The sequence below is a fragment of the Ambystoma mexicanum genome, chromosome 11, assembly GCF_040938575.1.
Source record: "Ambystoma mexicanum isolate Mex_15411 chromosome 11, UKY_AmexF1_1, whole genome shotgun sequence".
Classification (NCBI taxonomy): Eukaryota; Metazoa; Chordata; class Amphibia; order Caudata; family Ambystomatidae; genus Ambystoma; species Ambystoma mexicanum.
Genome location: NC_090934.1, coordinates 649,793,795 through 649,821,382, shown reverse-complemented (window position 1 = coordinate 649,821,382; position 27,588 = coordinate 649,793,795). Strand labels below are relative to the sequence as shown.

General features: G+C 47.2%; 2 protein-coding genes across 2 annotated transcripts in view; both read left to right on the top strand.

Moving 5' to 3' along the window:
- Nucleotides 1–27,588, top strand: part of CCDC34 (coiled-coil domain containing 34) — a 563,579-nt gene that overhangs the window by 385,520 nt on the left and 150,471 nt on the right. The gene's annotated exons all lie outside the window — the stretch shown is intronic.
- Nucleotides 8,620–12,705, top strand: LOC138503634 (uncharacterized). The gene is made up of 3 exons (XM_069623506.1): nucleotides 8,620–11,810; nucleotides 11,904–12,014; nucleotides 12,495–12,705. The coding sequence occupies exon 1, from the start codon at nucleotides 8,987–8,989 to the stop codon at nucleotides 11,072–11,074; it is 2,088 nt and encodes a 695-aa protein (XP_069479607.1). The 5' UTR covers nucleotides 8,620–8,986; the 3' UTR covers nucleotides 11,075–11,810; nucleotides 11,904–12,014; nucleotides 12,495–12,705.

The window sequence follows — 27,588 nt, the reverse complement described above, 5'->3', positions numbered from 1 at the left end:
ATAATAATGATATATTTGTTTTTAGTTCAAATAATGAACTTTTACAAAAATTACTATTCAAACAAACCAACGAACAATATGACAATTCATTACTGTTCATATACTTTACATAACGCTTTGCATATATATATATATATATATATATATATATATATATATATATATATATTTCTGAGGCTTGTGGAATCTGCTTAGATCACATGCTGTGCATAGGCCGACATCTAGTGGAAGCTGCGGAGTATTACAGTTTGTTTTTCGAAAGTCGAAAATGGGCGTCGACACAGGCGTGCCAGTAATACTATCCCTAGTGTGACGTCCACTGTACCCAAGATCCCTCACGCGTGTAGGATCCTCAGATTGTTTTTTTCCGCCATACTGGTCGGAAGCATCTTGCGGAGTTCCCTGGCCTTAGCCATACTTTTGCTGTTATTATAATTTTAATTCTTATTCATTCCCTTCCCCACCCCAACGTCGACCCTCAACCTCGACGACGGCTGGAGAAGTCATCGACCGTCGACTGCTGCACGACGGATCTGGGCCTCGGTAGGCCGCTGGCCTCGGCCCGGGCCTAGTAGGCCGCTGGCCTCGGCCCTTACAAGTAGGGAGAGTGGGGGGTGGTACATACTCTTCACTCTTGATATATAGTTACATTTATATATATTCCTACACTTAGCAGCCCGCTGCCTTAAGGTGCGTATGGAGGGTACCCCTTTTCAATTCTGCCCCAAGTGCAATCGCAAATACCCTTGGGTCGACAGGCACGCCACGTGCAATCTCTGCTTGCCGAGGGATCACCCCGAAGCGAACTGCAGAGCGTGTAGTAGGTTTAAACCTAAGACACTTAAGGACCGTTCGACAAAGCGTTGGGCCCACCACGCCAGGCAGGAGGCCATGGCAGCGGAGGGCGCCTTCAGCGATGGCAGCGACGCCGTACTTTCGGACGGCGAGGGCATTACGGCGTCGAAAGACAGCCGACGAGCGCAGGTCCCCGACCTCGGAAGGTCGTCCGGCAAGGCGGCTATGGGGAAGACCCCCGGCGACGCAAGCGCTACACACCTAACACACACTAAACACACTAAGACCAACCGGACCTCGACGACGTCGACTTCCCGGAAAGAGGCACAAAAAGAACGGTCCGACTCGGTGTCCTCTGGGCGCTCTCGATCGAGATCGCCTCACGACGCAAGGCAATCATCCACTCTTGCCAAGAGTGCCTCGCTACACACACTAACGGAAGTTCGATCGTCGGGAGACGAAGACGACTTCCACCCCCAGGCCGCGCTCCAAGATACCGAGACCGCGGTTAACACCAGTGAGGCCCCACGCCCGAAGCACACAGATACCTTTCCAGACCCTCGACGCCAGGCGTCGAAAGTCTCTGGGGCCCCCAAGGGACAGGGAAAACATTTTTCCACGCACGGAGAAGGGGGGAAACAGCGGAAAGCACAGCCTTCCACCCCTGTAAAGCCTAAGCAGACAAGCAAACACAAGTCTACCCTTGAAAATAAATCACCTGCTAAAGTAATACCCTGTTCCAGGGAATGGTCCAGTGAAGACATAGACAGGGTTATGTCTAGGATGTCTTCCTTGGCTGATTTTTATGATAAGAACCCAGAACACTTTCTTTCATATAACCCTCAAGGGGCCACACCCTCAGGCTCCTCCGATCCTATCCCGCTAAGTAAAAAGCCCCGGGTCGAAAGACCTGAACCCTTCGAGGTTCAGCCTTACTCCACTCCATATTCTACTCCACTCCCCAGTTATCAGGGACAAGTTTTCCCTGAAGAGGACCAGGAGTTTGCAATTATGGAAGAACAAACCGGGACAGATTACTATGCAGAGGATGAGGACCTGGAGGAGGGAGAAGATGAGCAGGAAATTTACAGAGTAGATTCCCCAGTACAAAGCGAAGCCCCAGTTACTGACTCTCCAGTTGATAACCAGCCCCTCCTTAACGAGGTTCTCGCTCGAGCAGCGGAACACTTCCACATCGACACCCACGGTGTACAGGAGGAAAGGGACTTCGCGGAGGAGTTTGTAGGAGAGAGAAGACCGGTCGCTCAGACCATCCCTATCCTCAAATCCATCCAACGAAGAATAGATCCTTCCCTGGTGAATCCTAACCTCACCAGAGCTGTCAACCCCAGAATTGAAAAGATTTTCCGGGCAGCCCAGTCTGACCCTCTGTATATAAAGGGACATCTTAAACCAGATTCCCTAGTGGTGACCAACACTAGAAAGAGGGCTGGCACGCCCTTATCTTCATCAGAAGCTCCTCCCGACAAGGAGAGCAAAAAACTTTACGGGTTTGGCAGAAAGGTAGCCTCAACGTCCGCCTACCAAGCAAGGATTGCGAATTCCACCACCCTGTTGGCTAGTTACAATTGCCATCAATGGGAAGAAGTCGCGGCGCTCATTGCCTCTGCTCCAGAACCGTTAAAGGGCCAGCTGGCTCGGATCTCGGCAGAGGGGAGAGCCGTGTCTGGTTGCATTTTAAAAGCAACTTTCGACGCCGCTGACAACGCAGGGAGATTGATAGCAGAAGGTACTGTTATCAAGAGACATGCGTGGTTACGGCAGTCGGGATTCAAGACAGAAACCCAGGCTTCTTTAATAGACAAGCCAGTGGAACCCGACCTATTGTTTGGGAAAGCGGTCGAAGACGCACTTAAAAATGCCAAAGATGAATATGAGACTCTCAAATCCCTTGGCCAGCTTACCAACAAACCCCCTAACCAGAGGGGGAACAATAATTTTCGTCGCCCACGCGGCCAAAATTCACAAAGAGGCAACTATGCCCAGGGACAAGGTACACAATGGAATAACAACCAGCAGTCTACCCAGAGTTACGGCAGGGGTAACAAGAGAGGTCGTGGAAGAGGCAGAGGCAGCCCCAACAAGGGCGGTGGCACGCCTCCACCAAAACAGTGACGCTCAGTTCAGGGTCCCTTGCCACGCAACCCCAGTAGGGGGACGCATTTCCACCTTCACCCAGGCTTGGGAAGGGATCACCTCAGACAGATGGGTGCTGTCAACAGTATCCGCAGGATATTGTATAGAACTACTGCAGCGTCCCCGGAATCATCCTCCACGACAAAGAGTGCACTCCCTAGAGCATCAAAGGATCCTTCTCGAGGAGATCGCCATTCTGCTAGAAAAGGACGCGATAGAACTCGTCCCAGGACACCAGGTAAACAAGGGTATCTATTCAACTTACTTCCTTGTGCCAAAGAAAGATTTGACAATGCGCCCAGTATTGGACTTACGGCCTGCCAACAAATATGTCAAGCCCCAAAAATTCCGTATGACCACGCTACAAGAGGTAATCCCCCTCCTAAAAAAGGGGGATTACATGGCAACCTTGGATATGAAAGATGCTTATTTTCATATTTCCATGCTCCCAGCGCACAAAAGGTACTTGCGCTTCAAGGTGGACAGTCGCCACTACCAATTCAAGGTACTGCCCTTCGGGATAGCTTCAGCACCAAGGGTATTCACCAAGGTACTGGCGGTGGCGGCTGCACACCTACGCAGGGAAGCAATCCCGGTGTACCCTTATCTGGACGACTGGCTCATAACGGGGGAAACCCCAGGAATTTGCAGGTCAAACATTCAGAGGACTATCGACCTCCTCCACGAATTAGGCTTCTCCATCAACGAGAAAAAGTCAAGTCTGGTGCCAGGCACCTCAAAACAGTTTCTAGGAGCTATCCTAGATACTCAGAAAGGATTGACCTTCCCTTCGGAAGAGAGAATTCGGAATATACTTCTGCAAATTCCGCATTATCAGTCAGGTCAACAGATAACAGTACGCAAAGCTATGCGGTTACTGGGCATGATGGCGTCATGCATTTACCTGGTCCCCCACGCGCGTCTGCGCATGCGTCCCATGCAGGAATGGTTGGCGAAACAGTGGTCTCAGGCAAGTGGTCATTGGGACGATCTAGTGGTCGTTTCGCCAACACTCGTACAGAGCCTACACTGGTGGACAAGAGAGAATCTCGCAAAGGGGAAACCCTTTTACGATCCCGAAGTACAAGCCGTGGTGACTACAGATGCATGCCTGACTGGGTGGGGAGCTCACCATCTCCACCACACAGCTCAGGGTCTCTGGTCTCACTCAGTAGCCAAGAACCACATCAATCTACTAGAGCTTCTGGCAGTATTCCGAGCGCTAAGGGCGTTCGAGCCCCATCTACTGAACTTGTCGGTGCAGATCAGGACGGACAGCACGACAGCCATGTTCTATCTGAACAAGCAAGGGGGGACTCGTTCGCCAAATCTGTCCAAGCTTGCCCAGAAAATATGGATATGGGCACTCAGACGGAACATCTTCCTGTCATCGCAACATGTTCCAGGGGAGCTCAATTCCCTAGCGGATGCTCTAAGCAGAAACTCCCTCCCAGAAGAACACGAATGGGTCCTTCACAGAGACGTAGTAGAAGATCTCTTCTCTCAGTGGGGTTTCCCCACTATAGACCTATTCGCCACAAGCGAAAACAAACAATGCCCAGGATTTGCATCCAGGTTCCCCCAGCCGGACTCCCAAGGGAATGCCCTGTGGATGAACTGGTCAGGGATGTTTGCGTACGCTTTTCCACCAACTCCTCTCATCAGGAAGGTGGTGTACAAGATGAACAAGGAATCTATGACGCTCATCCTAGTTGCTCCCATGTGGGCGAGACAACCATGGTTTCCACACCTACGCAGGATGGCGGTGTGCGAACCCATCAGACTCCCAGCCTGGTACAACCTACTGTCCCAGCAACAGGGTCAAACAGTGCATCAGGAACCCAACTCTATGAACCTAGCAGCATGGCTCCTGAAGTCATAGAGTTTGGACATCTCAAATTACCACAGAGGTGTATGGACATTCTAAAGGAGTCCAGGAAACCAAATACAAGGCACTGTTACTTTGATAAGTGGAAAAGATTCGTTATCTGGTGCCAGAATAAACAAATCAACCCGGTTGATTGCACTCCTTCCAACGTTGTGACATACATGCTCCACCTGCTGGATGCAGGGTTGGTTTTTAACTCGCTGAAAGTACACCTGGCAGCCCTCTCGGCTTACACCACATCCCATAACAAGGTCTCGTGGTGGAAAGTACCAGTGGTTAAAGCCTTCATGGAAGGAGTAAAGAGACTTCACCCTCCTATTTCGAACCCACCGCCAGGATGGGACCTCAACGTGGTGCTAGCTAAGCTCATGGGACCCCCATTCGAACCCATGCATAAAAGTAGTCTCAAACACCTGACTTATAAAACGGCCTTCTTAGTAGCCATTACCTCCATAAGAAGGGTCAGTGAAATTCAGGCTCTGTCAGTGCAGGATCCTTTCTTTACTATCCACAAGGACAAACTGGTTTTACGCACACACCCTAGGTTCTCACCTAAATTCATATCCAAGTTCCATGTAAACCAGTCCATCGAGCTTCCGGCTTTCTTCCAGAACCCGCAAAGCTCGGCTGAGGTGAAACTACACACCCTAGATGTGCGTAGGGCGGTCCTATACTATGTAAATAAAACCAGACCGCTAAGGAAAACAGATCAACTGTTTGTCTCCGTAGCTACAGGCAGAGAGGGGGATCGCGTCTCTAAGGGCGCTATCTCGAAGTGGATTATCAACTGTATACAGCTGTGTTACTCTCTTTCTGACAAGACTCTGCCTTTTACGCCAAGGGCCCACTCTACTAGAGGCATTGGTGCCACTCTGGCTTTCATTGCAAATGTTCCCCTCGACACCATTTGCAAAGCGGCTACTTGGAGCTCTATTCACACTTTTACTCAGCATTACTGCATTGACACTCATTCCAAGACAGATACACAAGTGGGACAAGCGGTTCTAAGACACCTGTTTGCTCATGACCCTTCTCACATCCCACCTCCTTCTTCTGGTACTGCTCGCTAATCTATGCACAGCATGTGATCTAAGCAGATTCCACAAGCCTCAGAAGGGATACATTACTCACCGTAATCGTATTTCTGATGCTTGTATCTGCTTAGATTCACATGCGACCCACCCTTCCTCCCCTCCGAGAGAAGGCGCATGATTGCTTGTAGTCTTACCTTTTCTGTCTATCTGCTTGGATTATCTGTACTCACGCTACTCCTCATGCTTCCTCATGTCAGAAAAAATACAATCTGAGGATCCTACACGCGTGAGGGATCTTGGGTACAGTGGACGTCACACTAGGGATAGTATTACTGGCACGCCTGTGTCGACGCCCATTTTCGACTTTCGAAAAACAAACTGTAATACTCCGCAGCTTCCACTAGATGTCGGCCTATGCACAGCATGTGAATCTAAGCAGATACAAGCATCAGAAATACGATTACGGTGAGTAATGTATCCCATATATATATATATATATATATATATGCAATTACATTTAAAAAGTTAATCACAAGCTTCTTTACATGACCAGTTGTGTGCGTGTGTATGTATATATGTGTGTGGGTGTATATATGTGTGTGTGTATATATATATATATATATATATATATATATATATATATATATATATATATATATATATATTTCAATTACGAACGGCTTCAACCAGAAACTATTCAGGCGAGCAGCACTCCACGAACAAAAGTGTTCCAATAATCCAAGGAATCACGGAAATCCAACAGCAAACACAGCAGCATAGGTTGCATATAATATAACAGCCTTTATTTTACGTGTGCAATAGATAAAAAGTAATCTCCCAGTGCAAATTATGCTTGGCCAGACGGCAGCCTGACGCGTTTCACCACTAACCAGTGGCTTGTTCACAGTTACTCATCAACCATAGAGTGTTTGTTTTTATACCAAACACTCCCACCAAAGTGAAAGACATAAAAAAGGTGGCTTAAAATCTCAAAAATAATGGCAATTAGCCATCTTGGCTTGGGCTGCTGGTTCACATTACAGAAGGATATAAGCATATGTTTAAATATAAACATGACTTTTCAGCCACAGCAAGACAAATACGAATAAAATTGGCATTTTAAATATTGGTGCTATTTCAGAAAATCAGCTCATAATGTATGGCACAAACTACAATTGTAAGTGCATTACGAGAAACATCAAAACTATCATATTGTAAACATAGTGTTGTCTTTCCCATTTGATACATAGAGGCAAGGATAACAAAATAGACCTGTCTAAAATGTACGCGGATCAAAGAGGTGACTACTAATGCATCTTGACATGTTTATGAAGTGCCTACAAAGCGAGATTAATATCTTCGCTGTATATATAATATTGAGTCAGTATAAAGTGCATAGTGCATTTATGTAAACAATGCATTCCTATGATCTAGTAAGTTCATATGGAACAATAAAGCACATTCATGTTATATTATAAAGTGCTTAGTGCAAATATATCCCGACATCTGCTTCTAGTAGTGGCTTAAAATAACTCCCTTGCCATATGATGTTGCCATGTTTTTTTGACTAGATAATATAGTGTTGCCTTTCACATTGGGTACATGAAGGTAAGAGTGCAAGGGCAACAGAAAAAATCTGCCAAAAATATTATTAGCGAAGCAAAGAAGTAACTACTTGTGCATCTCACCATAATTATGGAGTGCCTGGAGGCGAGATTGATATCTTCGCTAAATGAGTAGCGTTGAGACAATATAAAGTGCGTAGTGCTGTTGTGCAAACAATGCATTCCTATGATACAGTAAGTATTAATAGAAGAATATGAAGAACATTCATATCATATTATAAAGTGCATTGTGCCAGCTATAAACATCTCTCTAAAATTCTTCAATACAAAACAAAGGAATTCATTTTCTTGTGTAGTACAACACAATAAAAGCAAGTATGTCCCAACATTCACTTGTAGTAGTGACTTCAAATAACTCCCTTGCCATATGATGTTCCCGTATTTTTATAACTTGATAATATCAAAAAATAGATATAAAAGGGAAAGGATACTTTCAAATGTCAAGTATGCATACCTGGTAAAAAATGCCCAGGTGTCAACTCTGAACTGAAAATATAATCACACCATCTTAAGCACATCTAATATCTTAGAATTGCATTCAGATTGGACTACTTGCTTGCCAGGCCGAAATCAATAAATCAAAAACAGGCCTCCCAATGGGCATACCTGAGCCAAGTGTATTAAACAAATTGTTTTTGAGTCAAATTGAAAGTCACCATAAAAAGTGAAAGAAAGAAGTGATAAGTAAAAAGGAATAAAAAATGAAACAATGCACAATCCATTAAGCATATACAATTATGAAAAAAGTCCTTTGAATAAATGAGCTGCCGGGGGTGTTATCGTATTCAATATGATCTTTATGTCCCCAAAAATGTGTGAAGCTCCTCATCGATGTTATGTCCCAACGGTGTTTTACTCTCGAAGTCTAAGATGTATTTAGTCTCTTCTTGGCGGAGTGTTCTTTCATTATCGCCTCCCCTGGGGCCTGGGATGACCTTATGAATGCCAAAAAACGTAAGATAAGCTGGATCGGCATTATGCATTTCCGAAAAATGTTTAGCCATAGGGTAAGAGCAGTCCTTATTAGTAATGGCTCTCACATGTTGCAAGATGCGTACTTTCAGCTTTCATTTTGTGCTTCCAATGTACCATTTTGAGCAAGGAAATGATAGTAGTAGTAGCAGTGTGGGAGAACCAATACCGAAAGACCAGTCACAAGAACAAATTCCACAGCAAGTACCAACACCTGGGACCACAATTCCCCACCTTACACCATCTCAATCTGGGACAGTTGCTAGTACCACAGGTGTTTTTTTAGGCCTGAGAGACAGACAAAAAGAAAAAGAAAAACACGACGAGGCAAGAAAAACACAAAAAGGAAGATACAAATAAGTGAAAATCTAGTCATCAACCTATCAAGCAAAAACCTGACGAGTGGCCAACTTGATATCTTAAACCGTGGTCTTTCCTTTGTTCCTACTTGCAACACATCACTATTTGAAGAAAAAATCTGTCTTCACAGATTGTTGAGGAAATTAAGATTGAAGATGTTTTTCGAATCCGATTTGGATACAGAATCACAGGCCCTAGAGGATGACATCCTACAGATGCGCCCCAAGAGTACTTTCGACCCTCAGATTCAAAATTCGATCTTGGATCTCTTCGAGAAGAGTGTCATTAATGACCTCAAAAGAATTAATTACCATAGCACTAAACCAGTTAATATTAAGAATAGCCAACTTGAACATGTTGAACAGCTGGCTAAAGATGAAGATTTAACTATCAAACCTGCGGATAAGGGTGGGGCAATCGTGATCATGGATTCATCCTACTACACACGGAGATGTCTGGAACTACTTAACGACACCGTTACTTACACAAAACTTGATAATGATCCACTACTTAGAATCAAAGCCATCATCCAGAAAGCTATTGACAATGCTTTGGAAAACAACTGGATTGATTCAAAAACAAGTCAGTTCCTTATAAACAAATATCCAATCACGCCTGTGTTCTATGGCTTACCAAAGGTTCATAAAGACAACATTAATCCGCCACTCAGACCAATAGTTGCGGGAACTGATAGCATATTTGACCCATTGGCCATCTATGTGGATCGTTTACTTCAACCTCTAATCCAGGAAATACCAACCTACCTGAAGGACACTACAGACTTCCTCAACTGTCTACAAGAAATCATAGCCCTGGACACTAGCTGCATTCTCTTTAGTATGGATGTATGCAGCCTTTACACCTCTATTCCCCACATCGAAGGGGTTGATGCTGTACTCTGGCTCCTGTTGAATCATGAACATATAAGAGGGAACAAAGAATTTATTGTGGAATTACTGGAAATAATTCTTCACAACAGTTACTTTAGATTTCAGGGCCAATACTATGTACAATCATCAGGTACTTCAATGGGGTCGGCCATGGCTCCGGTTTATGCTAACACCTACATGTATAAATTTGAAAAAGAAAACGTGTTGGATCACCCATTTTGGTCATTTAAAATCTTGACCTGGAAACGTTATATAGATGATATCTTCGGTATCTGGTGTGGTACACGAGATGAATTGGATCTTTTTTTGGAACATCTGAATTCAGTGAACAACACAATCAAATTCACAATGGAAGTAGGGGACCCTTCATTACATTTTTTGGATGTGAGCTTACAGATCAAAGAGGGTCACATCGACACCACGGTGTACCATAAACCAACAGACGTGAATAATCTTTTACATTTCAGCAGTTTCCATCCTAAACCCATGCTCAAAAGCCTACCATTCAGTCAAATGTTAAGATTGAAGAGAATTATCTCAGACCCAGCAGGCCTTGACTCAGAATGTTCATTTCTAGTTGAACGATTTGGATCTAGGGGGTATCCAGATACTATCACAGGAGAAGCCCGCAACAGATCAGAGACCTTCACGAAGGAACAACTACGCATCCCTAAAGTCAAGGATAAGTCCACACCGCTACTCTACATTTCAAAGTACTCACGACAGAGTTTCCAAATCAGCAAAACTCTGCGTAAAAATTGGACCATACTACACAATGATCCCTCTCTCCTGAAATTATTTCCCAAAGCACCAATGATGGCCTTTAAACGTGGACATAATCTCAAAGATAAACTAGTGAGAGCGGAAAGACCTCCTAAAGACAAACAACTTGTACTGAGTACCATAAAGAAGGGTACCTTTCCCTGCTTGAACTGTACGAACTGTAACAATGTTATAAAAGGTGAAACGATATCTCACCCACAAACTGGGAAGAAATTCAAAATCAGAGACTTTTCCACCTGCCTCTCCGCAGGTGTCATCTACTCATTGAAATGTCCCTGTGGTAAATTATACATAGGACAAACCACAAGACCCGTCAAAGAAAGATGGTCAGAACACAAATCCACCATCAGATGTAAGAATCTCAGATCCCCAGTGGCAAGGCACTTCATCGAATTCCAACATACGATTGCACAAATTAAATTTCAAGTCATAGAAATTGTCAAACGTCCACACAGAGGTGGCAATTACCAATCCCTGTTGTCACAGCGAGAGAAGTACTGGATCCACACACTTGACACTTTGCAACCTAAGGGTCTGAATGATGAATTCTCTTTGAGTTGCTTTCTATAGTGAATTGTGAAACTCACATGTTACATCGCCAACTACTATACACAAGTGTCAGTATCCCGGACCTTAAAAAAAATTTTTTTCTTTGTCATTACAAGTGTTGTGACTTTGATGTTTTCTTCAAGGGAACTGTATTTTCCTATGTTTGACTTGCCTATATTCACTTAAATGTTTGCACCTGTTCACGAATGACCAATTGAACCATCTCTCCATTCGTTCGAACCTTGTATGAGTAATAGGCTACATCGCAATCTTTTATCCCCTTGCCATTGAATTATACTTGTCTCACTATATAATGAGTAGCCTCATGACTCTACATGATTTGTTTTGGACTATTAAGAGTAAACTGCATGTACCATTTGTGCTATCTATCATGACTGTAACGATTATTGTACTATTCACAAATTTCTGTTCCATTAGAACCAAAATTATAAAATGCGTTGCGATGGTGAACACCAGAATTCTTATGTTTCATTATGGAACATATTAACTCTACTTTTCTTATTTATCCTGATCTCTGGTCAGTCCCTATGAGTACGCTTGCACTATGCGCCATTGCATGATGGCCTCCATATTCCTCACTCACCGGCTTCTATGCCCTTTTCTATGTTTATTATTTAGTTTCCTTTCTACGTCTGACGGCGTGTCCCCAGCACAGCTCGTTCCCTAGGTTACGACCGCGCGGAGCCACTGCCTGCCGGTTTCAGTTTCCACTAACAGTGTTCCCCGCACTGTACAGGTAAGCTACCGCTACTTGGGTCCCTTTGCCCGGTTGGGAGACCCCAGGTTTATTTTTCTCCAGTATAACAGAAATGTATATGTCCCCACTTAGGTGCCAGCAGTACGTGTCTCTTTGCAGATGCCCTGCATCGTATAATTGTTTCGAATACTTGTTGACCACACGGATGCCCCTGTTGCCTTGGCTACTCGTCCCGCAACTCGAGTGAGTGCATTCTTTAAAACCAATTCCGGTTTATTTTAAGTATTATTTATTTTATTCAGTAGCGCTCTTTTGGAGTTATTCTTTCTCCGTCCACAGGAGGGGTATGGTTTTTTCTTAAACACGCTCCCCATATTGACTCAGCTTTTTCACTATTCAAGGGTGGTCCTTGCTATTTAGAACCCACTACCGCTTTTGGCTTATCTCGATCTGTCTGACTCTTCATCACGCCATTTTCTAGATCCCACCATGTAGGTGGATCTCACACAATACATCTCCTTTGTTATGTGTTTAGCTATTAGTATAGAGTGTTTCTCTTTGATCTGTTAGTTCACTCTTTTCACCATACTAGATCTCCAGTATTCTGCTCTTCACCATCTCGCTAGCATCCCGAGTTATGTACAGCTTGTCAGTCAGTCCTTGACTGTTATGGAAATAAAATAAAAGATTTTACTTTTTGTCTCCTTGAAATGTTGTCAACAGTTCAATTGGGCCCTTATGAAGAAGAGGTTACCCTCGAAACGCGTCGGCCACTCCACAATTGGACAGCATCACCTCTCCATCATTTATTGCTTCTTCGCAATTTGTTTTAATATGTTAAACGTCACGAATTACTTTGTACAACAGAATGTGCCTTTTGGCAAATTTTGTTTTCCTCTTTGCCAAATAAATTGTTATATGCTCAACTAACAAACTGCTGTTATATATCTATATCCATATATTTGAAGGCCCTATGTGGCATCAGTAAACAGTGTGCAGGGGACGGGAGGGCCCCACTTTTTGGGTCCTCTTCTATTTTCTCTTTTCTGATTTAGGCTTTGTGCCAAGGCCTTTTTTCCTCCCCCGCACCTTTAAATTCTTAAACCAGCTCTTCTGTACATATAATGATGATTTGAATTTCTATATCAATTGTTACCAGGTGTGCACCACTGTCAGCATTTTTGTTTTCTCCATTTTGAGCAAGGACATATCAAAGCATATACCACCAATTCAGATTCACATGTGATTTTGCTGTTGATGTAGACCAGATGTTTCAGTATAGGATGCTCATAACTTTTACAGTTCTTTGCGTATTTACAGATCTTACTTCTGGTACATTTGAAGAAACCTGTTCCTGTTAAAGAAAGCCAATTGGTGTTCGTATCGTTCCTTTCTGTGGCCATATAACTTTTCACCAATAAATCTTTGATGGAGGCACTTTTACGAAAGGTGATATCAGGATGGTCATGAAGCATGCCACCTATATCCTTATCGGCTTTCATCACTTTCCAGTACTTGCTGACTATTCGTCTAATGATATTCGAATGGCTTCCAAATGTCAGAATTAACCTGGTAGTATTTTGCTCCTCCTCTTTTGCTCGGTCCGTTTTAGATGTTGTTAACATTGCATGTCTATTCATTTCCCGGACCTTCAAATACGCCCTTTCAATAATCCTTTTGGGGTACTGCTGTTGTAGGAAATTAAAAGCCGTTACTTTGCTGGCTGAGTCGAAATCCTCAATTTTACTGCAGTTGCGTCTAATGCGGATAAACTCTCCATATGGAATACTCCATAGGAGACTCTTTGGATGGGCACTATTCGAGTGTAGCGGAATGTTAGCACCTGTGATTTTTCTATGGAGACATGACTCAATTTTTTGTTCTTCTATCTTGACTTCCACGTCCAAGAATACAATAGATGTACGGCTGTGGTGTTCCGTAAATTTCAGATTTACATTATTAATGTTGAGAGATTTGACGAATTCACACCACAGCTCGGCTGAGCCGTCCCAAATTATGAACAAATCGTCAATGTAACGGAGCCACAACACAATTTTTTCGCTATATTTTGCATTCACTTCTGCCCATACTGTTGTTTTCTCCCACTATCCCATCATTAAGTTCGCATATGATGGTGCGAAAGTTACATATATATATATATTCCAATTTTTATCACTCCGACTAAACGGCGTGATATTGAGCTGCACTCCCAGAGTGAAATTCCAATTTCAGGTTCAAAGCTCACCAGCCACAAATTGCACCGTAGTCTAAAGAAAGATTAAAAGTTTATATTTATTTTAAAAAAATGGATTAAAATCCATTAGGAAACTTCCAACCCTCGCCCAGCCTGTCGAAAAGGTGCTCCACATATATATATATATATATATATATATAATATTCCATTTAAAATGTCCTCATCCATTAGTCATGTAGATGCAGCTACCCAAGCTGTAGTTTAACCTGCGTCCAAAGTCTCTATAATTGTCATGGGTACAGGCCTGATTAGCACATCCAAGTCGTTTCCGTTCTTAATTCATGATGGCAGATGGGTAAAACAGGCAGGAGCAATGTGGGTCAGAGCTTGGCGAGCCAGAAATAAGTTATCCATTTCACCCATAGGAATTCCTGCGCCCATAGAGTAACATGAGACGTCCTGTTCCCACCCAAATGGATCCTTATGTGCCAGTTCAGAATCATGTTGCACGCTCTAGTCTCCGGGCGTGGCTGTCTATAAAAGCCACGCCCAGAGAACAAACCACACTTCGTGTGCACTCTGTAAGCTTCAGGAACACGCTTACCTGTTCCTGACTCCAGAGTTTTCTGCCAGCATTTTCGCAGCGCCCGCGGGCTGGCAAGCCTCTCCTCTGCGAACGCAAAAGAAGGAGGAAAGGCGGCGTTAGTTTCTGCTGCTAAAACTCAGCTGTTTCGCACTTACCTCTCCAGCTGCCACTCACAGAACACGACTCTGAGGCTTCCGCTGATCTCTCTTTGAATCACGGAACGGCGAGTCTCTCCCGCTTCGTCTTCTCTTCAGCCGCCTTCAGGCATCCATCTTCACAGCAACTCCCGGAGACCTGCAGAAGGGATAAACAGAGCAAACAGGTTAGAACTTGGACCGCATCGTTAGCTGCAACACCGTAGAACTTTATGTTCCGTACCTGAATTATCCGCGCACCCAGACCCAGTGAGGTAGCAGGGGGACCACGGTGATACTGCACTTACCTGTATTCAAAGTTAGTGATCCAATTGTATCACCTACCTATCCTGCAGCTCAGAGAACCAGTGAGGTAACTGGCTCCTGGGGACATTTATCAGAAGAGCTACAGAACTTCCCCAAACCAGCCGCATTCTCTCTACAGCGGCCACTTCGCCGCAATAACACAGCAGTGCTTTGCACCGCAGTACAGCCGTGACACCAAGCAAACCTTGCACCATGTGAAGTTACTGATCATTGGCATCTGGACCATAGCGCCCCTGCAGATGCAGGACGGAGAGCCCACCATCCTGAACTAAAAGGTGAACCACTCAATCACAGCATTCTAGCACACAGGGGACAAGGGAAAGAGGGCTCCCAGGGTTGTTTTTGGCACCACTCGCTACCCCATTGTTCTCCTTACAGGCAGCCTTCCCATCGACATCGGGTGGAGTAGAAAGCAGGGCTGGGGTCGGAAGACTCCACCACTCCTGCGGAGACTCAGGTGAGCGTGACCGAACACAAAGCCGACTTTAAACCTCCTCTGCCTGAATGATGGCGACCTCGGAGGTAGATCAGCTGTCACAGCTATTGGGGGAATTGCGGGCAGAGGTACACTCAGCTAGTGCAGAGACAAACGCCTTGAGGCGTGAATTGGTAGTGAACAGGGACAAAACAGACAAGATTGCCCGACAATTATTACAGACCCAGGCAGGTTTGGCCCTGTTGCCAGGGGGGGCCATGGCAACACCATCATTACCACCCCAGCCCATTGCACCTGTACAAGTAGTTATTCCAGGCAATGTACCGTTGGCCCCACCGGAGAGGTTCTCAGAAGAACCGAATAGATTTGGAACCTTCATGAACCAGTTTTGTGTACATTTTCTGTGCAAGCCGGGGTTGTTCCCTACAGACCAATCAAAAGTGGCCTGTGTGTTGTCATACTTGTGGGGGGCTGGGGAGGGATCATGCCGCAGACTGGTCGGTGCCATTGGTAAAGAGAGACAACCCCTTACTCAGGAATTATGCTGGTTTCCAGCATGAGTTAGAGAAACTCTTTGCCCGCAGTGAAGAAGGACAAGCCTTGGATGACGAGTTGTTATCCCTACGGCAAGGGAGTCGGGACTTCCTGGCTTATGTCGCAACTTTTAATCGCCTGGTAGCCGAAGCAAACCGGCCCAAGGAGACATCTGTTCGTCAGACCGTAGAAACACATCCCGAACCCATGCAATTGGGTGGAGTTCGAGGTCCACCCACCGAGGCAGAACGTGACGGAAGACGGCAAGAGCAGTTGTGCTTGTACTGTGGCAATCTGGTCATTTCCTCCGTAAATGCCCGGCTAAGACCCCTTGAAAGACTGTTGGAGCTGTAGATGGGGGAAGGAAGCAACCGAGACGGAAAACTCCAACACCCGACAGACATAGAGGTCGGTTTGTCGAGCGCAACAAAGATTCACCTGACCTCACATTTCACCATCCCAGTAATCATTGTAGACCAACAATATCCTTCCAAGTTACACGCTCTTGAAGCATTTGTGGATAGTGGAGCCATCGGAAACTACATGGACTTGGAAACTGCAGACAGAGTTGGGTTACCAGTTTGCTCAAAGGATACCGCAGACAATGTAACCGCAGTCGACGGAACTCGGCTACTTTTGGGCCCTGTAACCCGTTGCACAGCAAAGGTTATCCTGCTCTGTCAAGACAGACATAAGTAAGAAATCTCATTTGACCTTATTTCGGCTCCACAATTCCAGATGATCCTTGGCATACCTTGGCTCGAGAAGCACACCCCGCTCATAGATTGGCGTAGTAGAACCCTAACTTTTCCCAGTGACTGCAGCGACTGTTATGGGACAGGCCAGGCATCAGAATACCCAATACCTGCATCCCCTAAGACACTACCGGTATTGGGGATACTAGGAGTCCTACCTACCCAATACCAGGAGTTCCAAGATGTATTCGCCAAGGAACAAGCCAACACACTACCCCTGCATCGTTCCTAAGACTGCCAAATCGATCTGGTACCAGGGCCAAAAGTTCCTTGCAGTCGCATTTACACCCTGACGAAAGGGGAGAACGCTCATCTGAAAACCTACTTAGACCAATACCTTGCAAATGGTTTCATCCGCCCATCTAAGTCTCCCGCGGCCTCCCCCCTCTTCTTTGTCCCCAAGAAAGAGGGAAACGTAAGAACATGCATCGATTACCGAGCGTTAAACCAGGTCACGGTAAAGAACCGGTATCCGTTACCTCTGATCCCCGTATTGCTCGATCAACTGAGACAAGCGCAAGTGTTTGCAAAATTGGACCTTCGAGGGGCCTATCACCTGGTGCGCGTAAAAGAGGGTGACGAATGGAAGACCGCGTTTCGCACCAGGTATGGCCTCTACGAATATCAGGAAACTCCGTCCGGGCTATGTAATGCGCCGGCGGCATTTCAACACTTAATGAACAATGTCTTGCGAGAACTGCTAGACGTATGTTCTGTAGTATACATCGACGACATCCTCATCTACTCGGCCACTGTACAAGAACATGTGTCACATGTGCGGCAGTTCTCCGCAAGTTGCATGAAAATCATTTATATGCCAAGCTTGAGAAATGTTGCTTCCATGTCACCGAAGTGGAGTTTTTAGGATTTGTATTGTCACCACAAGGCATTCAAATGGATAACAGGAAAGTAGAAGCTATTCTCCAGCATGGGGTCTGGCATGGATTCACATGCTCATGAATATTCCCTGTCGTCAGGCTGGGAATCCTCAGTAAAGAAAAAAATCAGTATCAATTTCGTTTCTGATCTGTCTTTCTTAATAGTAACCAATCACTGGTCTCTGGGTCATACTGCTGTTAAGACGGATTTCTGAACTCTGTCCTGGTGGCGCAGAAGTTCAGAAGGCCAACCTAATTACTTGGAACAGGGTAACCTCTGGACAAGCCAGACCAATCAAGGTAGCGATCGCGGCGGTCAAGACTAGGTCTCAAGAGGGGTGAGGGTGACTGAAAGCCCGCAATGAGCACACAAAGCAAGAGCGCTTACAAACTACTCCAAACAGTTGTTTATATCAAAAATAGATACACATTTATTATAAGGCCTTGAAACTAATAACCACAGTAAAAGCAGCAATATACAACGATATTAAACCAACACATACACTATCCACCCAATATATATACAGAATACACAGTTTCACAGCATTAGCAGCACGAAATATGTTATCCACCTGCAGGGGAAGGAAAACAGGCAGTGCGAACCAATGCGTGTGATATGTCCGCCTTCTGAGGCCCCTAACTAGATGGTAGTCCAATCCCTACGAAGAGTGGAGCCTAGCGCTCAAAAGTACCTGCACACGCCGGTGCCAATGGGCAGAAGGTGAAGCTCTTCGGAGGACGTTGGACAGCTCTGAAGGGCGCCCTAATGAAGGAGAACACGGTCCGCGACTCTAGCGCAGCCTCCACTGTGAGGCAGAAGCAGGGCGCGAGTACGGACAAGGGGTGCTGTATTTACAGCGGGGAAAAGCAAGGGACACTGCAGGAGGGCGACCAGATCCTAGCTAATCTACTCACCGGTCCCCGAAGCAAGCAGGCCCGAGCTTCTCCTCGATAGATGCAGCTTCTGGCAGGTTCTGAAGAGCAGGGAACGTCTCGTCGTCGTGCAGAGTAAAAAGACGTCCCGATCGAAGAAACAAGCACAGTTTTGTCGCCACAGCAGGGCAACGGAACGGCCGGGTGTATTCAAGCCAAACGAGCACTGCTCACCTCTAGCTTAGGGTTGCTAAGCAAACGAAGCGTGTGAGCGTGCCCCGGACTCAGAATACCACCCAACCTGTCGGCGATTACAGAGCAGGCCTCCTTAGTAAGCTGGTCAGTCAACTGGATGGCCCAGAGACACTTCCGAAGGCTTACAGCAGGAGTTGATGAAGGTGCCGGGAATAGCTGGTCCTGCTATTCCAATAGGTCGAAGCGCCAGTACAGGCCTTCTTGTTCGATCTTAGGTGGAAAGGGCTTCACCGGACGACAGCAATGAGGAGCAGAAGTTCTTCAGGGGGTCACCAGTGATTCCTCGGTCCAGCCTCGTGTTCGCAGGATACTTGGCTCCTGTATCCCTGGGTTCGGAAGAACTCAGGAGATCGACATGGCAGTGGTGTTTCCAGCTCCCTCTTATCCACGGTTCCCTTCGCGCCAAAACGGAGGGGAGCCAATGGGAGATCCGCTCATCAACACACATACCATACGTGGACCAATCACGGACCACGGTGGTCCCAGGCATTCACACCACCCTAGACTCTCTGGCACCCAGGATGTGTATTGGGACCAGACAGCCCAGCCCACATCCTGGGGGCACTCAAACGACATGTAGAAGCCCGCGAAAGCAACCGTGTTTCGCGGGAAACTACATGCCCAAATAAGGAAGGCCCCGGGTCGCCTGACCCGGGGGAAGGTAAAGGGAGCAAGACGGACAGTGGACGAGACAAAGGAGCCTCGTGGTCCGGCCATTTTGGGTAGCCGGGCCACCCTTTTGTGTTCGCGGCAAAAAGGTGCTCAGAACGGCAAAAGGAGCTCAAAATAAACCAAATGATCGCTGCCACCAGCCCAGTCCCTGAATGACTTGCACCGATCCAAAAACCATCCTATAAGAGTGTCTAGGGTCTGTAGAAGGCTAGAGACCCAAGAGAGCTGTAACTTAGCTTACAGTGCCCTCTTGTGTCGTGTTGCACTAAAATGGCGACACGATAAAAGAAACTACGGGAAACAGCGTTCCCCGGTACTGACTGTCTTAAGGGCATGTCAGTTTCCCCGTAAGAAAGGAGCGAAAGCCCAGAGGAGTACGGCAGAAGGCTGTACTTCTCTGGCAAAGTCAAGAAAACAGGTTGAAAACAATAGCAAAAAGTTTAGGGGTTGCCACATGGAAGGAAAGTTCCCTACAATAACGAAATCTTTCCTAACACTCGCCCCTCCCAGACTATGGACAGGGGGAACTAATCCACCCCTGGATGAGTCTCTTGTTCAGGTCGGTAAAACATTCTGGACAACCCATCAGCATTGCTATGTTGGACACCTGGCCTATGCTCAATAGTGAAGTCGAAGCCTTGTAGACTTATGGACCACCTAAGCAACTTTGGATTCTCCCCCTTCATGTTCATTAGCCACTTTAACGGCTTATGGTCAGTCTGCACAGTGAAGTGGGTCCCATAGAGGTAGGGCCGCAGCTTCCTTAGGGCCCACACAACAGAGAAACATTCTTTCTCTACCGTGGACCATCTGAGCTCTCTGTCCTTAAGCTGGCGACTAATAAAACCGATAGGGTGTTCCTTACCCTTCTCATCTACTTGTGATAGTACAGCTCCTATCCCAGTGTCAGAGGCATCCGTCTGCACGATAAAAGGTCTTTGATAATCAGGGGCCCTGAGCACAGGGGCCTGGCACAAGGAGTCTTTCAAGCCATTGAAGGCCTTCTCACACTCGTCAGTCCAAGTTACCTTCTTGGGTTTCTTCGGAGTTGTGAGGGCAGTCAGAGGAGCAGCTATGGTGCCATAGTCTGCCACAAAATTGCGGTAATAACCCGTGAGTCCTAAGAAGGCTCTCACTTGGGTTTGTGTAGTGGGGGTAGGCCAGTCTTGTACTGCTTGTACTTTACTGGGGAGAGGCTGTATCCTTCCTCCACCTACTTCATGCCCAAGGTAAACCACTGAGCCTTGTCCAATCTGGCATTTACTCGCCTTTATGGTCAAGTGGGCTTTCTGAAGAGCCTGGAGCACAATCCCGAGGTGTTTCACATGGTCTTCCCAGGTGGCACTGAAAACTGCTATATCGTCCAGATATGCAAGACAGAATTCGTCCAACCCATTCAACACATGATTCACAAGCCTCTGGAAAGTGGCAGGTGCATTCTTCAATCCGAATGGCATTACCCGGAATTGGTAAAGCCCGTCGGGAGTTGAAAATGCTGTCTTCTCCTTGGCATGTTCTGCTAAAGCTATTTGCCAATAGCCCGCAGTCAGGTCAAACGTGCTGAGGTACTTGGAGGCACCCAAGGTATCCACCAGCTCGTCAGTTCGAGGCAAGGGGTGAGCGTCTGTCTTGGTGACAGCATTCAGAGCCCTGTAATCCACGCAGAACCTCAATTCAGAAGTGCCTGCTTTTGGAACCAACACCACAGGACTGGACCAAGGACTACTAGAGGGTTCAATCACCCCAAGGTCTAACATCTTGTTGACCTCGGTCTTAATATAAGACCGTACTTTATCCGACATCCTGTATCCCCTACTTTTGGTAGGTACACTGTCTCCTGTGTCAATGTTATGTTTGCACCAAGGTGTCAAACCAGGCGACTGTGAAAACAGGGGGGAAAACTGCCTAAGCAAACTTTTCACCTCAGCCTGCTGATCAGAAGTCAGGTGAGGGGCCACTCGGACACCCTCAACGGAGCTATCTGAAGGACCGCTTTGGAACAGGTCGGGAAGAGGTTCTGACTCCTCTTCCTCAACGTCTGACGCCAGTAGCAGTGCTGCGATTTCGACTCTTGGGACGAAAGCCTTCAGCCTATTTACGTGGAACACTTTTGGAGCCTGTCCAGGCCTTCCAAGGTCCACTAAATAGTTCACCTCACCCAGGGGCTCCACCACTGTGTAAGGGCCTGACCATTTGTCCTGTAAAGCGCGAGGCCTTATAGGGTTCATGATCAGGACTTGCTGACCAGGGGTAAAGTGAATTAAGGAAGCTTTCTGGTCGTACCAATGTTTCACCAGCGCTTGTCCGGCCTTCAACTTTTCACTAGCCAAGCCCATCAGGAGTACCATCCGTTTTCTGAGCCCTAGCACATAGTCAACTACATTGGTAGTAACAGGGGGAGTGGGCATCTCCCATCCCTCTTTGACGATGGCTAAGGGTCCCCGTACGGGATGACCGAACAGAAGTTCGAAGGGGCTGAAGCCAACACCCTCCTGTGGTACCTCTCTGTAGGCAAACAACAAGCATGGTAAAAGAAGGTCCCATTTCCTCCTCTGGGGCTCCTCCAGAGCCCCAATCATGCTCTTTAGCGTTCTGTTGAAACGCTCCACCAGACCATTGGTCTGGGGGTGGTATGCAGAAGAGAACTTGTAGGTGACCCCACATTCTTTCCACATAGCCTGCATATACTTCGACATAAAGTTGCTGCCACGATCTGACACAACTTCTTTAGGGAAGCCAACCCTAGTAAATATGCCGAGTAAAGCTTTTGCAACTGACTTGGCAGTTACAGTCTTTAATGGGATGGCCTCAGGATACCTGGTTGCATGGTCGACCAGCACCAGGATAAACCTATTGCCTGAGGATGTTTGCGGGTCAAGGGGACCAACGATGTCGATCCCTACCCTTTCAAATGGTACCCCCACAACTGGGAGCGGTACCAACGGAGCTTGGATTGTCGCGCCAACCTTACCAGACAACTGGCAGGAGGCACAACTCCTGCAGTGACTTTCTACTTGCACCCCCATCTTGGGCCAGTAGAAGTGCATAGATAACCTTTGCTTGGTCCTCTTCATTCCAAGGTGACCAGCAAGGGGAACTTCATGCGCCAACTGCAGGAGGAAGGGTCTAACAGAAAGGGGAACCACCAACCTCCTATGGTCTCCTTCTGTAGACTCTGTGGGCTCACTGTACAGGAGTCCACCTTCCCAATAAATCCGATGCTTCCCAGGAGGTTCACCCTCAAGCTGGGAGCAGGCCTGTCTCCTTAGGCCTTCCAGAGATGGGCACTCACGTTGGCCCTTACTGAAGTCGTCCCTATCAGGACCTCCTTCAACTAACAAGTCTTTTAGTTCAGGATGGTCGTTGGGGTCGAACACTTCAGGCATCGCCACCTCCTCGTCAGGCTCGGGCGATTGACCAACTCCCTCCACCGCAGTGGTAGGCGAGCTCGGGGGAATATTCTCTTTCCCCCGTCGGGACTTGTTGACTCCTTTCGCCTTGGGTTTCCCCTTCGGCTGGGGCGGCGTATTGGACTTAGCCAATGCTGCCCGTGCTTGAGACCGTGTGTAGGGTCTTTCGGCAGTGTCTCCTACGAGCCCTAGAGCTCTGAGATCATTGCCCAACAAGACCTTTCCCGGGACGTTTCTCTGAATGCTCACTGGAATCCTAACTGCTGTACCATTTAAAGTTAGATTAACAGGGATCACGGGAAACATACGGAGGGGGCCGTCAGCCAACTTAGTGGGCATCAGAGTAGCTCTGGCAACTTCCTCTGAGTCTACCAAGGTAGAATCCACTACAGTTCGACTGCACCCACTATCCCTAAGAGCTGGAGTATCCACTCCATTGATCAGCACACTGTCTTTAAAGTAGTGCTTGGTATTATCCGGAATCCTAGCATACGCCTCTGCGACTTTAGGCTCCCAGGAACCCAGGGACACTAAAACTACCTCAGCCTCTATTCCGCTGGGAAATGAGTCTGAGGAGAAGGATGCTCCTGTAATCTCTTCTTCCTCGTAGGAGGAGAAGGCCAGATTAGCGGAGTGGACCCCCAAAGGTCTAACCTTACAACGGGGATCCCCCTTCACATGGTCAGTTGCTCCACAAGAAAAACAAGCCCCATTGGGTCTGTTTACGTAGGGAGGCTTATTATAACCAGAGTTCTGTTTCGGAGGCGAACCTCCACTACCCTGTGAGTTCTCGGATGGCTTACCCTTATTTTTCTTTTTGTGGCCCTTATGGGAAGAAGATTTAGCAGATTCCCCACCCTCCACATCTTTGGACTTTTTCCCTTCCTCCTGCTTACCAGGATGAGTTTTGTCCTTATGGGACACTCGATGTGACACCCATAAATCTGCTGCAATGGCCAGCTTCTTAGGATCTATCTCCTTCGAATCGGCCAAATGCTGCTTAAGCTCCGGGGAAGAAGAAGCAAAAATGTGTTCCAGCATGACCAGATTGATCATGCCTTCGAAGGTAGAAACCTTATAACCTTCAACCCAGCCAGTCAAGTTTTTCAGGGACTCAGCTACATACGACACCCAAGTACCACCTTCCTTTTTCTTATACTCTCTAAACCTTTTCAAATATTGGGTCGGAGTCTTCCCAAACTTTAAAATGAGAGTCTGCTTCAACATTGCAAAATCAGCGCGCTCAGCCTTCGACATTTCCATAATGGCACTGCAACCAGAATGGGGCAGTCTGCTGAGTAACCATGCAATCTTATCCGCATTATCAACCTCTTGAACCTCGCATGCATACTCAAACGCATTTAACCAGTCCATAATGTCATTTCGTTCCTCATACACACTGAGCAGATCTTTTGGAAACCGTGGATGAGAGGAAGCCCCAGAACCATGTCCAGGACCCTTGGACCCATTTGCGAACTGAAGCTTGGCCAGTTCCAACTGGTGATCCCTGTCTTTTTGTTTTTCTGCCTGGTCGATTTTCAGTTTGGCTATGCTGAATTCAAGCTCCTGCTGCCTAAACCGCAGCTCTTGCTTCTTGAATTCAAGCATAGCCTCCCCATCAACACTGGCAGAGGAAACGTTAGACATTACATCCTCCCTGTCCTCGTGGTCGTGATGGATCAGTGCAGCGGCAGAACCGTCGGTTCTGCCAGTGAGAGCAGCCCCACCACCTTCTGCACTGTCCTCGGAAGTTATAGCGTCAAGCTGCGCTTCTTGCCACGCCACGATTCTCTGGATCATTTCCAATTTAGTGCCTTGAGAGGAAACCCCTCTCTCCGCACACATCTTCTTCAATGTTTCAGATTTCGAAGCATTTAAGGTTAATAAAGTATTCGTTTCCATACTGTCGATAGGACTATGGCCTTTTTAACGTTATATTCAATACTTTACTGCGTGTCCTGGTTGGAATAACCTGAAAACGCCTTAGCTCGTGCGCAACACTGGATACCTTCAGTCGTATCCCACCGCTGTACACCAATTTGTTAAGACGGATTTCTGAACTCTGTCCTGGTGGCGCAGAAGTTCAGAAGGCCAACCTAATTACTTGGAACAGGGTAACCTCTGGACAAGCCAGACCAATCAAGGTAGCGATCGCGGCGGTCAAGACTAGGTCTCAAGAGGGGTGAGGGTGACTGAAAGCCCGCAATGAGCACACAAAGCAAGAGCGCTTACAAACTACTCCAAACAGTTGTTTATATCAAAAATAGATACACATTTATTATAAGGCCTTGAAACTAATAACCACAGTAAAAGCAGCAATATACAACGATATTAAACCAACACATACACTATCCACCCAATATATATACAGAATACACAGTTTCACAGCATTAGCAGCACGAAATATGTTATCCACCTGCAGGGGAAGGAAAACAGGCAGTGCGAACCAATGCGTGTGATATGTCCGCCTTCTGAGGCCCCTAACTAGATGGTAGTCCAATCCCTACGAAGAGTGGAGCCTAGCGCTCAAAAGTACCTGCACACGCCGGTGCCAATGGGCAGAAGGTGAAGCTCTTCGGAGGACGTTGGACAGCTCTGAAGGGCGCCCTAATGAAGGAGAACACGGTCCGCGACTCTAGCGCAGCCTCCACTGTGAGGCAGAAGCAGGGCGCGAGTACGGACAAGGGGTGCTGTATTTACAGCGGGGAAAAGCAAGGGACACTGCAGGAGGGCGACCAGATCCTAGCTAATCTACTCACCGGTCCCCGAAGCAAGCAGGCCCGAGCTTCTCCTCGATAGATGCAGCTTCTGGCAGGTTCTGAAGAGCAGGGAACGTCTCGTCGTCGTGCAGAGTAAAAAGACGTCCCGATCGAAGAAACAAGCACAGTTTTGTCGCCACAGCAGGGCAACGGAACGGCCGGGTGTATTCAAGCCAAACGAGCACTGCTCACCTCTAGCTTAGGGTTGCTAAGCAAACGAAGCGTGTGAGCGTGCCCCGGACTCAGAATACCACCCAACCTGTCGGCGATTACAGAGCAGGCCTCCTTAGTAAGCTGGTCAGTCAACTGGATGGCCCAGAGACACTTCCGAAGGCTTACAGCAGGAGTTGATGAAGGTGCCGGGAATAGCTGGTCCTGCTATTCCAATAGGTCGAAGCGCCAGTACAGGCCTTCTTGTTCGATCTTAGGTGGAAAGGGCTTCACCGGACGACAGCAATGAGGAGCAGAAGTTCTTCAGGGGGTCACCAGTGATTCCTCGGTCCAGCCTCGTGTTCGCAGGATACTTGGCTCCTGTATCCCTGGGTTCGGAAGAACTCAGGAGATCGACATGGCAGTGGTGTTTCCAGCTCCCTCTTATCCACGGTTCCCTTCGCGCCAAAACGGAGGGGAGCCAATGGGAGATCCGCTCATCAACACACATACCATACGTGGACCAATCACGGACCACGGTGGTCCCAGGCATTCACACCACCCTAGACTCTCTGGCACCCAGGATGTGTATTGGGACCAGACAGCCCAGCCCACATCCTGGGGGCACTCAAACGACATGTAGAAGCCCGCGAAAGCAACCGTGTTTCGCGGGAAACTACATGCCCAAATAAGGAAGGCCCCGGGTCGCCTGACCCGGGGGAAGGTAAAGGGAGCAAGACGGACAGTGGACGAGACAAAGGAGCCTCGTGGTCCGGCCATTTTGGGTAGCCGGGCCACCCTTTTGTGTTCGCGGCAAAAAGGTGCTCAGAACGGCAAAAGGAGCTCAAAATAAACCAAATGATCGCTGCCACCAGCCCAGTCCCTGAATGACTTGCACCGATCCAAAAACCATCCTATAAGAGTGTCTAGGGTCTGTAGAAGGCTAGAGACCCAAGAGAGCTGTAACTTAGCTTACAGTGCCCTCTTGTGTCGTGTTGCACTAAAATGGCGACACGATAAAAGAAACTACGGGAAACAGCGTTCCCCGGTACTGACTGTCTTAAGGGCATGTCAGTTTCCCCGTAAGAAAGGAGCGAAAGCCCAGAGGAGTACGGCAGAAGGCTGTACTTCTCTGGCAAAGTCAAGAAAACAGGTTGAAAACAATAGCAAAAAGTTTAGGGGTTGCCACATGGAAGGAAAGTTCCCTACAATAACGAAATCTTTCCTAACAACTGCCCCCAGCCAATGACTGCCCTCTCCATAAGCCCCGCCCCTGGCAGCCATCCTCAGATTTTTACCGGACGTTCAAGTGTTGGGAGTCCTCGTGCTATAGCTCTCGAGCTTTACTGCGTTTTGCGCTTTTTTCAAAGAGATTTATCTCATTTTTTCGGTTAATCGAGCCTCAAGCTCCACCGTTTCTACTTCCGATCAACGGGGACCCGTTTCGGTTTTTTCTACGCCCCTCAAGGGTGAAGTTTTCATCGAGTTGCGCTTCTTGGAGGATTCCAGAAGTTTTCTGAGGCCTACCTCACGGACAAGAGGAACATGGTCCAGGAGAAGGGAAACTCGACTCCCAGCAAACTGTTCAGGATCTGCCCTGGATGCAACCTACAGAATGTGTTCAAGGAGGAAGAGCATTCGAAATGCCTCTACTGCCTCCACGAGGACAAAACGCACGTGGAGGACTGTGCGTTTTGCATGAACATGTCGGATCGGACTATGAGGGATCGTCGGACCCGTCTCTCCAACTGGCTGGAAGGCAAGAGCCCAGCAGGTGAGAAGAAGTCTGAGAGGTCTTCTAAGTCCTGTGAGGGCGCCCTTGCGACGGGGGCCCAACAGAAGGCAAAGCACAGT